This window comes from Schistocerca gregaria, chromosome 3, assembly GCF_023897955.1.
Source record: "Schistocerca gregaria isolate iqSchGreg1 chromosome 3, iqSchGreg1.2, whole genome shotgun sequence".
Classification (NCBI taxonomy): domain Eukaryota; kingdom Metazoa; phylum Arthropoda; class Insecta; order Orthoptera; family Acrididae; genus Schistocerca; species Schistocerca gregaria.
Window position 1 is genome coordinate 849,074,158 of NC_064922.1, and position 15,285 is coordinate 849,089,442.

The following is a 15,285-nucleotide window of genomic DNA, read 5'->3' on the forward strand; positions in this document are numbered from 1 at the left end:
TCTTTTGGATGCAGTAACACACATTTAAAAAAACCATGTTCAGAGCAGTACACCTATAACTATACAGATGCAGATACTTCTTGATAATGTTTGAACAAAATGATCTCTTTAATTCCCACCTGCATGATAAATGGCATTGAGATTTTATTTGACTTTGTTACAGGCTTTTCTTCACTTGAGCATTGTTTTGTGGTGTTCAAACTCATTTCACACAGTTGTGGTTTTAATTTGCTACACAGCTGGTTTTATGCCATTTAGCCACGAAGTTGTGCATTGTGATTTATTTGGAGGTTTTCACAAAACACAATGGGTCTTAACTTTCGCACAGGCAGTTCCACACAAGTTTATCATGAATTTGCTTTGCTTGCATAACACTTAAAAGAGAATATGTGGTGTTTTATCATGAGCACCCTTTCTTTATTTTTTTTAATTTAATTGTCACTGAAACTATTTTCTCTCAAACATAATGGCACAGGCACGATCTTGAGACAGAGTATGTGGGATATGTGCATTCAGAGACATGTGACAGCAACCAGTTGGTTTATCAAAATCATGTTTTCCAGCATTTTCTGTGATGGAAGTTCTCTTTTCAATAATAAGGGTCAGTTCTTCATTAGTCTTACAAATACTTTCCAGCCCAGTTTTAGTTTTCCCATCCTGTAGAAATTATCTGTGAATTCTTTAGATTATATGATATAGGTTTTCTCACACAATTGATTAATAAATATAAACCAGAAAAAGTCACTCATTGGACCATAAAGTTTTCCAAGTGTGGTATCAAATCATAGTGTAAGAAAGTATACTGGAGAAACCAATGTTTTGGCCAGGGTTACAGTGGCCTCCTTTTGGGTCACAAGTAGACCCAAAAGAAGGCCACTGTAACTGTGGCGGAAACATTGGTTTCCCCAGTGTAGTTTTTTTACATTATGACGTGGTACCATACTCGTGATAAATTTCAATCATCAGTTGCAAGTAAATTTTAGTGTTTAGCATCTGTCTATATCTCCTTCATAGAAAGATAATGCCATGGTATTTTCAGAAATTTGCGTATTGTATGTGTTTGCCAATTGTCAGACCGTGTTTAAAATAATCACGTACAATATGCAAATTTCTGGCCATACTGAGGCATTATCCTTCTATGAAGAAGATATTGATATCTGGTAAACTAAGCTTCTGAAGATGATAAATTAATTTGTTGAAACCAGTAAAGCATACTAAAATTTACTTGCAACTGATGACTGAAATTTATCCTGTAAAAAATACTACAGTTGCTGAAAATTACAGCCATTAGTAAAGTTTTACAGAAGATTACTACTTCTTCTCATATTTATTTCTCAACCTTTATAGTTACTTTATTTTGAGTGCCAATTGAAACTCATTTTCTCTCCTTCCAGGTTCTTGATGGACGACTTGCAGAGGTCATCTACGAATCTGCAGTAAAGAAAGTGAATGAAGTTTCTTTCATTATTGGTCTCCTTGCTGTGGCAAAAGAATTTGACTTCACAAATAGACTTCAGATGAAAATCATCAAGTATGTATGATGGGTCATCTCTCAATGGTGTGTCACTTAAGTCAATTGCTAAAGCGGAAAAGAATGTTCATAGCATCTTATGAAAACAAGTACACACACACACACACACACACACACACACACACACACACACACACACACAGTAATCAACTGAACATGCACTTTTAAAGAATTTGGTAAAACCAGAAGGAATTACAAGACTTTCTACTTCCCAGTTGTATATGCAGCAGTTTCTACACCACCACCACCACCACCACCACCATCATTATCATTAACCTTCAAGAATCGATATGTACTCAGATTGTGGTTCATGACTCAGAAATTGGTTAATTTGAAATTTCATCCCGTGGAACATTTTGAGTGTCAACAGATTAATGGGACAAGTAAAATTTTCTCACCAGGATGCAAAATGTGAACCAGAATTAAAATTATCTCATTGCTGGTCTTCAGCTCTGAGAAGTCTGTGAATCCATGACTTCTTATGTCTTCAGAAGAATTCCACTTATATCAAAAACTAGAACTCAACAACTCTGATTTGTATGAAGGTTTCCATTATGCCTTTGATTACAAGCGTGATCCGAAGTTAATCAGGTACATCTCATTTTAACAAAAAGCAAAAAACAATAGTCTTCATACATCAGTATTTACATTATTAATCTTCCTTGACGTCATGGTTCTTTGACGCCTCTGATCACTCTGTATGTCATGACACCAATCACCGGTTAACATTCCTGGGATGGCACAAAAGCCCAGCAGAATATATGTCAACTTCTGTACAGGTTTCGCAGATAAGCAAATGAACAGATCTACTGCTAATAAAGTTTGTTCATTTATATTCAGAAATGGTACAAGATTTCACCTTCAGTCAACAAAATGATTTATTTTCAAAGAACTTTTATGATGATCGAGTTCAGTATGTAGTAAGTCTTGTATTAGGACTTGTATACCATGAAAATATGATGATTCAAAGTACCCAGGAAACTAAAAGTTTCCAAAAAATGCCATTTTTTGAAGAATTTAACTAAATAAAATGTTGGGAAATGGTATATCAATAGTTAACGAGTGCTACTATACCTCTAAATGAAAGGATTGGATGGGAATAAAAAACTCTCCAGTGGTTTTACACAGATTATGTAAAAGTGAGAACTTAGTTTTAAATCAACTTGGGGAAGGCATGGAGGCAAAAAGCTTAGAAATAAAATATTTGAGAACTTTCGTAAAGTGCACTCAAACTTCTAAGATCTACTACTGAGGTTTGTTGAGTGTCTCTGATACTCTCGCACACACTAAACGAAAACGTGCTTTAAATGTTGGATCTTACCTGTCTCCTGCATTAATTTTACATGTTAAGAATCCCAGAGCAATATTCAATGTTAGACAAGCAGTGCTTTTGTAAGACACCGGTTTTGCTGGTGTGTTAAATTTCATTAAGTCTAGTTTACACGATGACAATAGGTTGCAGGCAACTGCACTACCAACCACTGTGCATGCATGCCGCGCATTTGTGCAACTCATTTGTGAAATTAAACACTTTACGTGTGTTCCAACATTGGCGACATTAGTTGCATGAGTTTTGAGGTTATGTGTGTTCATAGAGTGTAGACAAACTGTAATATGAAGTCGGTAATAGAGAATAATGTTTGCTTTGTGAATGTCTATGCTTTGCGTAGGTGTTTGTGGGATTTCAGTGATGCTGATTAAAAAAAATAAACAACATATTGCTGCCGCTGAGACCATCATGTGCAATTATAACATAGATGGTTTGACAGTATCTGAGCTGCAGGGCAAAATTTATTGAGTTAGGTGCACATATACAACTGAATTAAGAAAAATACAAGCAAGTATACTTCTAGCTGTAGCACTGCTCTAGTCTAGAAGACTAAAATCCCATCGTTGGAGTTGGCCAACTCTTTAAGGAATATTGTTGACAGGAGGGAAGGCTATACAAATTCAAGAAGCTGCATTCTTTATTCAATATTCATCTATTTAAAACGTCGCTGCAGTGCTCCCCGTTCACATATGTTAGAATTTTGAAATATTGTCACTGTACATATCTATCTTCAAGAGAGTAGTTTGCAAACCTTTCTCTTCTTAATACGGCTTGCTTCGAATAATTATTGTTGCTAATGTTAACAATTATTACTGTTAATGTTAATAATTATTGGTGTTAATGAAAAAGTGTCATCACCAACTAAAACTGTATCTTGTAGCATACTGAGTGTCCTCTATTGTAATGCACACAATATGGTATGTAATTTCAGTTCTGGCGACAGTGCTTCATGCATTACAGAACCTTTATTCCTTATATCACAACTAACTCTGTTTCGAAGAAACGTGAACAGTTGTGGTGACATTCTAAGATAATTAAAAGAAATTCTTGGATCTTCCGTCATAAATTATTTCAGCAAGGATGCTGAGCAATGGAGCTGACGTCTTTTCTTCATCCAGTCACGAATAGAAACATGATTATATTTTTCGTATGCAGTGATTACACGCTCTCCCATCACAACTCGTGAGACGTGCAGCTGCCAAAAGTTTCATTTCAGACACGACTCTGGGACCCACAAAACAATAAAACTGAAGTGTATACTGGTGTTGCTGTGTCTGTCATATATGAAACCACTTGTGTGCAACGAGTGGCGCAACCAAATGTTGGCGTGTAAACAAGGCTTTAGGATGTGTGCTGGTGACTTGCTTTTACAATTTTTTGCATTGCTCTGCTAGCATACTTTTAGATATTTTCAGTTGTTACGGCTTGATTACCAATAATGGGTCTTTCCATATTTTTACATATAATGCGCTACATCCAAATACAGGGTGTTTATAAATTAATATCGGGGTTTTAATACTTTATAATATTTATTACATTAAACTTTCATTTTGACACATCATTTATGACTTTAAATTTAATATAATAAATATTATAAAGCATTAAAACACCCCTATATTCATTTATAAACACCTTGTACTTTAAGACTAAAGAAGACCTACCTGGAGTAACCATTGTTTGACATTTTTATTATTAGGTTGCAAAGCCAGACTAAAAAAAATTCTTAGTTTATAAAGCCGAACTGACTTTTAAAATCCCCCTGACACACTTGTTTGATTGTAGGTCATTTTAAAGCTCCCGTTGGCATCAATTCATGTTGGGTTTTATCCAGCATCCATTTCTTCCAGTACTATCTCACTTACACTTTAAGTGGTTTATTTATTGAGACGTAAAGAGGTTGCAGTTGTGAAATAAGTCGTCCCCTAATAACAGCAAGCTCTGTATTGCCCTATCTCAGTTTCTCTTCATGGAATTTTTCAAGTGGCTACTAAACTGATCTAGCATGACAAGAAAGTTCTTCTTCAGTAAAGCACCATTCCTTCTCTCTCGTCCTTTTTAATCAATAATTTCATAACAGCTTTGTCCCTCCCATCCTTGTCACATATGTGAACATCAATTGTTGAAGCTTTGACATTGTTTTGCACTTGGAAATGATTTTGGGATTAAGTTTAGTATCGTCGACACATCATGAAGGGACAGCAGTGTAGTGCATTTTATCATGCCCATTTGTTTTTATGGTTACAGTTTTAGCACCTTTATGGCAACCGTTCTGGTACTCGGCATAACAGATGTCAGAGGAGTTTCATCCATATTCTCTATGTGGTTTAGTTCCATACTGATTTTTTTTTCAGTACTGAATAGTAATGCGATGGAATAATGTTATTTTCTCTTCATACTCTTGTGGCATTTTCTGAGATATTTTGGTTTTACTTAGCATGCTATGTCCATGGCGCTTCATGAACCTGTAGTACCAACCAACCTCACCTTTAATGGCTGTTAAGTTCCACTGTAGCTCTTGTTTATGAAACTGTATCTGAATCATTTTTATGTGAATTCCAGTGCCATTTTGACAGTGTCCTTGAAGCCATTTCAATGTGTCATCTTTTATTTTTGGCAATGTTGCGTTCATTGCTCTATTCACACATTTAGGGTCTTCCTTATTTTTGTCACTTCTTCTTCACTATCCCAGCAAGTGCAAATGGTTTTTTTCTGTTGGTGGAGGGCCAAAATGCTACTCAGTGCCTTGTTTCCATGTTCTCTGCATATGCTATTATTTTCAGTTTATAGCTCACATCCATGAACACCTTTTATTTTTCCCATTATGAAACTAGCTACTAACAAAATTATTGTGATGTTACTGATAACACAAATTACTTTTAGTTCAGGTTCACTGGCACCGTAGATTGCAATGACGCATCATAGGCTAGAGTGTTCTGGGTTTGTGATGGTGGGGCAGGAGGGAGACAGTGTTAGCAAGCTTGTGAATCCCTGCAGCTGATGTTTGTTGTATCAGTGTTATGTTGCTGCCAGTTGAATCCAGTGTGCCAGAGAGAGAAACATTTCCCCCAGCATTGAATATATGGTCATTTTTAGGACTTGTGGGAATATTAAATAACACACTGCACATTTTTATATTAATGTCAAGTATAAGACATACATAAAATGTTGAGGTAATTTTTCAAAGAAAAAAGTGAACCTTGTAGTCTGTAAAATAAAGTATGTCTAATTATGTATCAACTACTAAATTCTATATGGATACAAAGCTGTATTTGACAGAAAACTGTAGTAATATATAGCTTAAGTGATAACCACAAATGAACTCGGAGAGCATTGATTGTATTACAGGTGCCAAATAAAGATTTAGGTTAATGTTAATTTTCCCAAAAAGAGGATTATTTGCAAACACATAGATTATGTAATTAAGATTTTTATTTTTACTATAGGTCTTTTGTTGTTTACGTTGACTTAATATTGTTAGCAATATAGTAAACTTTGTTGTATTTGCTAGTGGCCATTTAGTTTGTTAAACTATTTTATAAACAGACAAATCGATTGTCTTTGTTTGTTGACTACATTGCCAAAATGCTCAAATTTTATACGATATTGTATTGCAGTGACATGCTGACACGTTACCCAAATGACGAACTCACTTGGGATGCCATGGCCCGCCGAGAATTGCAGGGGCTGCCGTATTCGACAGACGATGCCTCGAGCACTGAGCGCGAGCGCTCCGCACCGGAGCAGGACGCCCCTGATGATGGCGCCACAGAAACGCGGGATGAGCATGCTGGCAACAAGAAGCTTCTGGAGTCTAAAGGTCTAAGTGGGAAACTCTGCTTGAAGGAAAGAATAAGGTGCTAGTTCATTTTCAGTATGCTTTTTATTTCTTGTGTTGCGTAATGAATGTGTCAATTTAATAACATCTGTTGTTTAATAGGGTCTCTTCCTCAGAGTTTATCCCACCTTATGGGCTCCGCTGTTTTCATGACTTTGAAAATTATTTTATTTCTAATTTTGGGGCTGCATGCTGTTCCAGTTGCCAGAGTCACTGGTTAAGCTCAGGAAGGGAAGTCGTGTGCATCATCTTTTTGTGAATCGAGTAAACTTTGTTCTGACATAATTGCATTTTAACTTTTTGTGTAAAGTTTTTTTCCGAAGTCCATATTGGGGACCAGACCAGCATTAGTCTAAATGAACGAGGCAAATCACTAAAAAGCATTAGGCTAGCCAGTGTACGAGACCAGTGATCATTAATATGCCTCATGGATTTCATCCAGGTCTACTTGCTACCGTCCAGTACAAGCAGGTTGCATTTGTGGTTAATCTACAGACTTCAAATTTTCTGACTGGTGTTTATTCTCATGTACCCAAAGGATTGCCTCAAGGTTGAGCATTTTTGACTAACAAGTGTTCTATGAGGGTGGTTTGTAAAGTTCTTGGAATCAGCTCCAGAGGTCAATGCTAGCACAAGAAGGTGTTCACATGATATTCATTGGACTGTTGCCTGTAAACACGTGCCACATCAGTGCTCTTGGAAGAGAGGTGCGGTGATGACTTGGCTCTGTTGTTCCCGTTCAGTGATTAGCGAAGAGGGGAAAAAATATAGATTTGAGCAGTGATTAAGTACTTCGTAAAGAAAGGTACGAAAGCAAAGGACATTCATGCCGATTTCCAGAATATATGGGGAACACTACTCCTTCATATTCAACTGTTGCCAAGAGGTCAAATGAATTTAAATTTGGTTAGGAGAGCTTAGATGATATCTGTGCAGTGGTCGGCCAAGATGTATCACTACTCCAGAAATCATTGCAAAAGTGCACAAAATGGTCATGGAGGATCGCCGATTGAAAGTGCGTGAAATTGCTCACTCTTGCCATGTACCATCTGAAAGGGTGTGTCACATTTTAACTGAAGGACTAAAAAGGAAAGAATTATCTGCAAGATGGGCTGCCACGGCTCTTGACGCATGCCCACACATGTGCCGTCGCCATAGCAAAATTACACGAACTAAGGTATGAATTGTTGCCACACCCTTCTTCCACCTGATATGGCTCTGTCAGACTTTCATCTCTTTACAAAACTGGAAATTTTTCTTTTTGGACATAGATTCACTTCAGACGAAGTGGTAGCCGGAGTTGACAACTATTTTGCAGGCCTGGAGGAAACTTATTTTCGTGATTACACTCTGTGGAAATAAGGGCCCTTGTATGGTTGTTAGACTTGGTAAGTACTGTACTCACATAAACACATGAATTGTATTTTAAGATGGTTTTTGATGAAAAGAGTTTTTTTGGTCTTGTTGGAATACTCTGTAGATGTCAGATGACCCACTATTTTCTTAGTTCAGTGATGAAAGGTCAACATCCATTGTGATATAGGTTCTTGACATAAGTGTTTGAGTAACTTCATTGTAGTACAGTAAAACGTTTCTGCTTGTAAGAAATGCAAAAAGCACTACTCCATGTAGCTGTAGCATGGGATTGTGTGGCATTCTTCAGCATATGATGTAACCTTCTTATGTTTCCATTATCCTGCAGGTATTATGCAGTAGTTTAGTCAGTTTCCAGTCACAGGTCTACGCCAAGGCTCAGAACATACTAGATGCTAACTGTGTTCACTAATCTGCTATTACTTGTGGCATTCCAACCTTGCTAATCCAGATATTTTTGAAAACACTGTTTCTACTGTCCCTGCTTCAATATTTCAAAGGGGTGGATTGATTTGATTGGATTTTAACAGGAGAGCTAAAACAGCTTAGGTCTAACCCGCCACTGCCCGCACCGAAACTAGGTTTATTGTGCGGTACCGCTCCCTGTATATCTAGTAAAGCCAACCAGTGCCCTTAAATAGTGCAAGGAGTCCCTCTACCAAGACACAATTTCTTCAGGTCTAGTTGTCCCGAAGACTCTGTATCTTTTGCTCTCCAATGCCATGCATTGAAAGATTAGGTGTAATGCAGTTTCTTCACCCTCATCACAGATCCTACATTTAGGATCCTCTTCCATTATACCCATTGTGTGTAGGTGTTTTTAGAAGTTCCCATGGCCGGTCATCAGTCCAGTCATGGGTTTGATCTCTTTCCTGTTCAATCCCAGGATTACACAGCTTCTTTCAAAACATGGCTTGGGCATCATTACCTTACCATGTTTTTGTTTATGGACCTTGGTCCAATATCCTACGTGCTGTTTCCTTAGCCAGTTCCGTAGTTCTAATTTGATCATAGCCTTGGTGATTGTCAAGACAGGTTCCGGTCCAATAAATGGAGTTGTTGCCCCCATCATAGCCAATCTATCGGCTTGTTCATGGCCACAGATCCCTGAGTGGCCAGGGACCCACACTAGGTACACCCTATTGCTTCCCCCTAGCTCCACCAGAGCCCTGTGGCAATCTGTAACAATCTTAGATCTTGTTGCAGGAGCTGCCAATTATTTCAGGGCTGCCTGGCTGTCTGAATAGATGTAGATGCTATGATCATTGTAGCACCTACTCATATTCTCCTTCACACATGCCCTGATTGCAGTAATTTCGGCTTGGAATACAGAGGCCTGTTTCCCTAGATAGATGTTGCTCTCCAGTCTTGGCTGAACCCCGTACGACCCTGCCACAACGCCTTGTTCTGTTTTCGACCCATCGGTGAACCACACGATGTCCTCCGCATGGTGTCAAACTGTTTTCTTCCACTGCTACCTACTTCCAATTATTATGTTGTATGGCTTGTTGAAGCAGTTAGGAGTTATCATATAGTCAGTGGGCATTTCCCCAGCCATACCTATATTTACCTCATTCACTAAGTTAGTGTGTGATTCTGGATATCCAAATGAGACCCAGTTTTGGCCAGTTTTAAGTCTGTATGCCCCAGCTGCTGCCTCCATCTTAACCCAGAGGTGAAGTGGAGGCATGTTCAGCATGGCTTCCATTCCAGTGGTTGGTGTGCTGCTAAATCTGCCCGTTATGGCTAAGCAGGCCAATCTCTGCACCTGAGCAAGCTTTTTAGCAGTAAACCGCTGTTCTACCTTCTTCCACCACACTACGGCCCCATAGGAAATCCTAGGTCTAACCACTGTGGTGTATATCCAGTGCATACCCCTGGGGCTTAGGCCCCAGTTTTTGCCACAAGGCCTCCTAGTACTCACTAAAGTGCTTTTTGCCTTGGAGCAGGCACTCTTAATATGAGGGGTCCAAGTTAGCTTCTCATCCAAGGTTACCCGTAGATATTTCACTGTCCCCTTCACAGGTAGAGTTTCATCGAAGAGATTTAGATTCCAACTTGCATGCTAAATATCTCTATTCATAAACATTCCATTAGAACTACTGACGGCCTTGGGAGAGCCAGTCATGACAAAACTCTACAGCTGGTGAGCAAGATGTATGAGACAGGCGAAATACCCTCAGACTTCAAGAAGAATAATATAATTCCAATCCCAAAGAAAGCAGGTGCAGACAGATGTGAAAATTACTGAACTATCAGTTTAAGTCACAGCTGCAAAATACTAACGCGAATTCTTTACAGACGAATGGAAAAACTGGTAGATGCGGACCTTGGGGAGGATCAGTTTGGATTCCGTAGAAATGTTGGAACACGTGAGGCAATACTGACCTTACGACTTATCTTAGAAGAAAGATTAAGAAAAGGCAAACCTACGTTTCTAGCATTTGTAGACTTAGAGAAAGCTTTTGACAATGTTGACTGGAATACTCTCTTTCAAATTCTAAAGGTGGCAGGGGTAAAATGCAGGGAGCGAAAGGCTATTTACAATTTGTACAGAAACCAGATGGCAGTCATAAGAGTCGAGGGGCATGAAAGGGAAGCAGTGGTTGGGAAAGGAGTGAGACAGGGTTGTAGCCTCTCCCTGATGTTATTCAATCTGTATATTGAGCAAGCAGTAAAGGAAACAAAAGAAAAATTTGGAGTAGGTATTAAAATTCATGGAGAAGAAATAAAAACTTTGAGGTTCGCCGATGACATTGTAATTCTGTCAGAGACGGCAAAGGACTTGGACGGCAGTTGAACAGAATGGACAGTGTCTTGAAAGGAAGATATAAGATGAACATCAACAAAAGCAAAACGAGGATAATGGAATACAGTCAAATTAAATCGGGTGATGCTGAGGGAATTAGATTAGGGAATGAGACACTTAAAGTAGTAAAGGAGTTTTGCTATTTAGGAAGTAAAATAACTGATGATGGTCGAAGTAGAGAGGATATAAAATGTAGACTGGCAATGGCAACGAAAGTGTTTTTGAAGAAGAGAAAGTTGTTAACATCGAATATAGATTTATGTATCAGGAAGTCGTTTCTGAAAGTATTTGTTTGGATTGTAGCCATGTATGGAAGTGAAACATGGACGATAACTAGTTTGGACAAGAAGAGAATAGAAGCTTTTGAAATGTGGTGCTACAGAAGAATGCTGAAGATAAGGTGGATAGATCTACATCTACATCCATACTCCGCAAGCCACCTGACGGTGTGTGGCGGAGGTACCCTGAGTACCTCTATCGGTTCTTCCTTCTATTCCAGTCTCGTATTGTACGTGGAAAGAAGGATTGTCAGTATGCTTCTGTGTGGCCTCTAATCTCTCTGATTTTATCCTCATGGTCTCTTCGCGAGATATACGTAGGAGGGAGCAATATACTGCTTGACTCTTCGGTGAAGGTATGTTCTCGAAACTTTAACAAAAGCCCGTACCAAGCTACTGAGCGTCTCTCCTGCAGAGTCTTCCACTGGAGTTTATCCATCATCTCCGTAACGCTTTCGCGATTACTAAACGATCCCATAATGAAGCGCGCTGCTCCCCCGTTGGATCTTCTCTATCTCTTCTATCAACCCTATCTGGTGCAGATCCCACACCGCTGAGCAGCATTCAAGCAGTGGGCGAACAAGCGTACTGTAACCTACTTCCTTTGTTGTCGGATTGCATTTCCTTAAGATTCTTCCAATGAATCTGTCTGGCATCTGCTTTACCGACGATCAACTTTATATGATCATTCCATTTTAAATCACTCCTAATGCGTACTCCCAGATAATTTATGGAATTAACTGCTTCCAGTTGCTGACCTGCTATTCTGTAGCTAAATGATAAGGGACCTATCTTTCTATGTATTCGCATCACATTACACTTGTCTACATTGAGATTCAATTGCCATTCCGTGCACCATGCATCAATTCGCTGCAGATCCTCCTGCATTTCAGTACAATTTTCCATTGTTGCAACCTCTCGATACACCACAGCATCATCTGCAAAAAGCCTCAGTGAACTTCCGATGTCATCCACCAGGTTATTTATGTATATTGTGAATAGCAACGGTCCTATGACACTCCCCTGCGGCACACCTGAAATCACTCTTACTTCGGAAGACTTCTCTCCATTGAGAATGACATGCTGCATTCTATTATCTAGGAACTCCTCACGTAACTAATGAAGAGGTATTGAATAGGATTGGGGAGAAGAGAAGTTTGTGGCACAACTTGACTAGAAGAAGGGATCAGTTGGTAGGACATGTTTTGAGGCATCAAGGGATCACAAATTTAGCATTGGAGGGCAGCGTGGAGAGCAAAAATCGTAGAGGGAGACAAAGAGATGAATACACTAAGCAGATTCAGAAGGATGTAGGTTGCAGTAGGTACTGGGAGATGAAGAAGCTTGTACAGGATAGAGTTGCATGGAGAGCTGCATCAAACCAGTCTCAGGACTGAAGACAACAACAACAACAACAACAACAACAACAACAACAACAGTCTTCTTAAGATTAACTCTCAGATCCTGTTTAGTGCACCATTTTTGCACAATGTACAATCCTCCTTGTGCCATATTCCTGACTGTGTCAGTGAATTTGCCAAGCATTACTATGACAAGGTCATCTGTGTATCCTTGGCAGAAGCATTGTCTGTAATTTAGTTCCTCAATGAGTTAGTTCACCACTAGATTCCACAATAGAGGAGACAAAACTACTCCTTGTGGGCAGCCTCTAGTGGTCTTAATTACCATCTTTTCATTCATCCTGCTAGTCTCTATCTTCCTTCCAATAAGCATGGCTCTGGTCCACCTACACATAGTGGTCCCCAGATTATGCACCTCTGCTGCCCTTACCATTGAATGGAAGGCTGTGTTACTAAAGGCCCCCTTGATATCCAGGAAGACGCAGAGGGCTATTTCATGGAAGTGAAGTGCTTTTTCCACCTTCCCGACGAGTTGGTGGAGAGCTCTTTCACATGATTTACATGGTTGGTATGCGTGTTGGTTCAGGTGTAGAGGGACCCTACATAGCCTCCTCTCCCCAATGTATACATTAACCAGTTTTTCCAGTGATTTGAGAATGGAGGAGGACAAACTGATTGGTCTGAAATCCTTGGCCTTGGTATGATCAAGTCTACCTGGCTTTGGAATGAAGACAACCTTCACTGCCCTCCAAACATTGGGAATGATTCCTGCTGCTAAGCTAACCCTAAATAGGATTCTTATAAGTTTTCCTCGTGCCTGTTGCAGGAGAGCTGGAAAAATCCCATCTGGGCCAGGTGACTTGGCATGTTCCCACCACCCACTGGATTTTGTTGAAGTTCACATACTCCTTGGCCGCTTCCCAGTCCTCTCTTCGAGTGTCTGAGAACCGTTGTCTCTCTGGGGTCACATACTGGTCTCTGTTATCTGGCAGAGCATATTGAGGAAAGTGAGTTTCGAGGAGCAATTCCAGCGTCTCGTGTGCTGTCTTTGTATATTCCCCATCCCCCTTCCTCAACGTGCCTCCTGGATTAGTTGGTACTCTAGTGAGAATCTTGTGAAGTCTGGCTTGTGCAGCCGTGCCTTCCACTTCCTCACAGAATGCCTTCCAGGATGCCTCCTTTGCTTGTCTTAGTGCAAGGTTGTAACTGACAAGGGCCTCACGATATTTAGCCCATTGTCCTTTGCGTCTCGCAATATTAAACAGTCTCCGTACCTGTTTTCTTTGTGTAAAGGGGTGGAACCTGTGCCCAGCTCGTGAATGTATATGGACAAGTTAAAACACTCACTAAATCAGTCAGAAGATGGTGGAGGACAAACTAGGTCAGGCTCTTCCAGCTAAAGTGCCTGCCTGTGGACAACTGGGCACCGTCTGGCACAGGTGAGCAAGGGTGGGAAAACGGCCTGTGTGACCTTCCTGCACCAGTTGAAGGAATGCAGGCTGGGATGACAAAGTGTTTTGACAAATGCACAAAATGTGTACTGTGTGGCCACTTGGTAGGTAGTTTATATTAGCAGTGGGTGACACTCGTGCACTATGGGGTAGGATTGGAACAGCCTGCACTAGAGCAATATATACCACCTGGAAATGTTCATCAACAATGGTCTGGTACCGCGCGCCGCGGAATTTGAATCCCTTTTTACTTTACGAGTGGACGTGGTTGTCTTGTTTGGTTTCTTGACTCTGTTGTCTGTTCTTATTATGTTGTAAGGTCCTTCGTTGGTCGTGTCCGTTCTCTCCCGTTGTGTTGTTGTTCGCGGGCCGCTCCACAGGTCCCGCCACGTTTCCGTCACTCAAACCCCGCGACTGTTCCGGTCGCCGTTACAACAAATGGGGCATCTTCCAGTAGGTGATCTAATATGCCATGTAATTTTCCTTTTCTGGTAAGCTGTGCATAACAGTCCATTGTTGCACATAACTCTTTAAAATTTGGCCAGGCACATTTAGATTATGTTACTGAGTATCTCGCACTCTGTTGAGCCATGTTGTGTTGACACTTAAAAACTCTGATCTTAAATTGTATATGTGTATATGGACAAAGGTTGTAATTAATAAATTACACCACTGTCTCAGTCCACTGGGGGCTGCAAACCACTTACATATCAGAAATTTCAGTAATTGACTACATCAGGTATTAGTATTATTGCCGATACTTTTCAGCCTTTACGTTTCTGACGTACCAGAAACTGGCACAAGGAAGTTCAGATATGCTAATGATCTAGCACTTGCGGTATACCACAACGAGTTCAAAAGTGCTGAAAACCGTTACTGGTGATCTCAACAAACTACTCTAAACTGGAGGTCCATACTTTGAAGAAGCGTCTCAAAGAACTTCTTGGAAATCAAGCATACCAAACAACCTTACCAGAAATTGCAGTACTAATTGGGGAGCATCAGTACATACACTTAAATATTCTGCACTCAGTTAAGTGTTTACTACAGCTGAATATTGTGCTCCGGTGTGGTTGACAAGCTCTCCCGCATTTAAGGTATATACCATTCGGAGCAGCCACAAGTATCACCTCATGTTGCATAAGAACTCCTTCACCGTATTGGTTTCCAACACACAGACCCTCCTCTGTTAAGAAAACAAGAAGCTCTGTTTAAAGAATATTCTAAAGTAACGAATAATCTACATCTTCACATCCATGCAAAAATTCCAAGATTGACAATAAAATGGCATTGTTCCAGAAACCCACAACTGTGAC

The 15,285-nt window shown here is 40.0% G+C and overlaps 1 protein-coding gene across 1 annotated transcript in view; it reads left to right on the top strand.

The window, feature by feature from the left end:
• Nucleotides 1-15,285, top strand: part of LOC126354765 (U3 small nucleolar RNA-associated protein 6 homolog) — a 119,806-nt gene that overhangs the window by 56,595 nt on the left and 47,926 nt on the right. The window contains exons 6-7 of the mRNA XM_050004658.1: nt 1,395-1,531; nt 6,476-6,715. Of these exons, the coding sequence (XP_049860615.1) occupies nt 1,395-1,531; nt 6,476-6,715 (377 nt within the window). The remainder of the gene's footprint in view (nt 1-1,394; nt 1,532-6,475; nt 6,716-15,285) is intronic.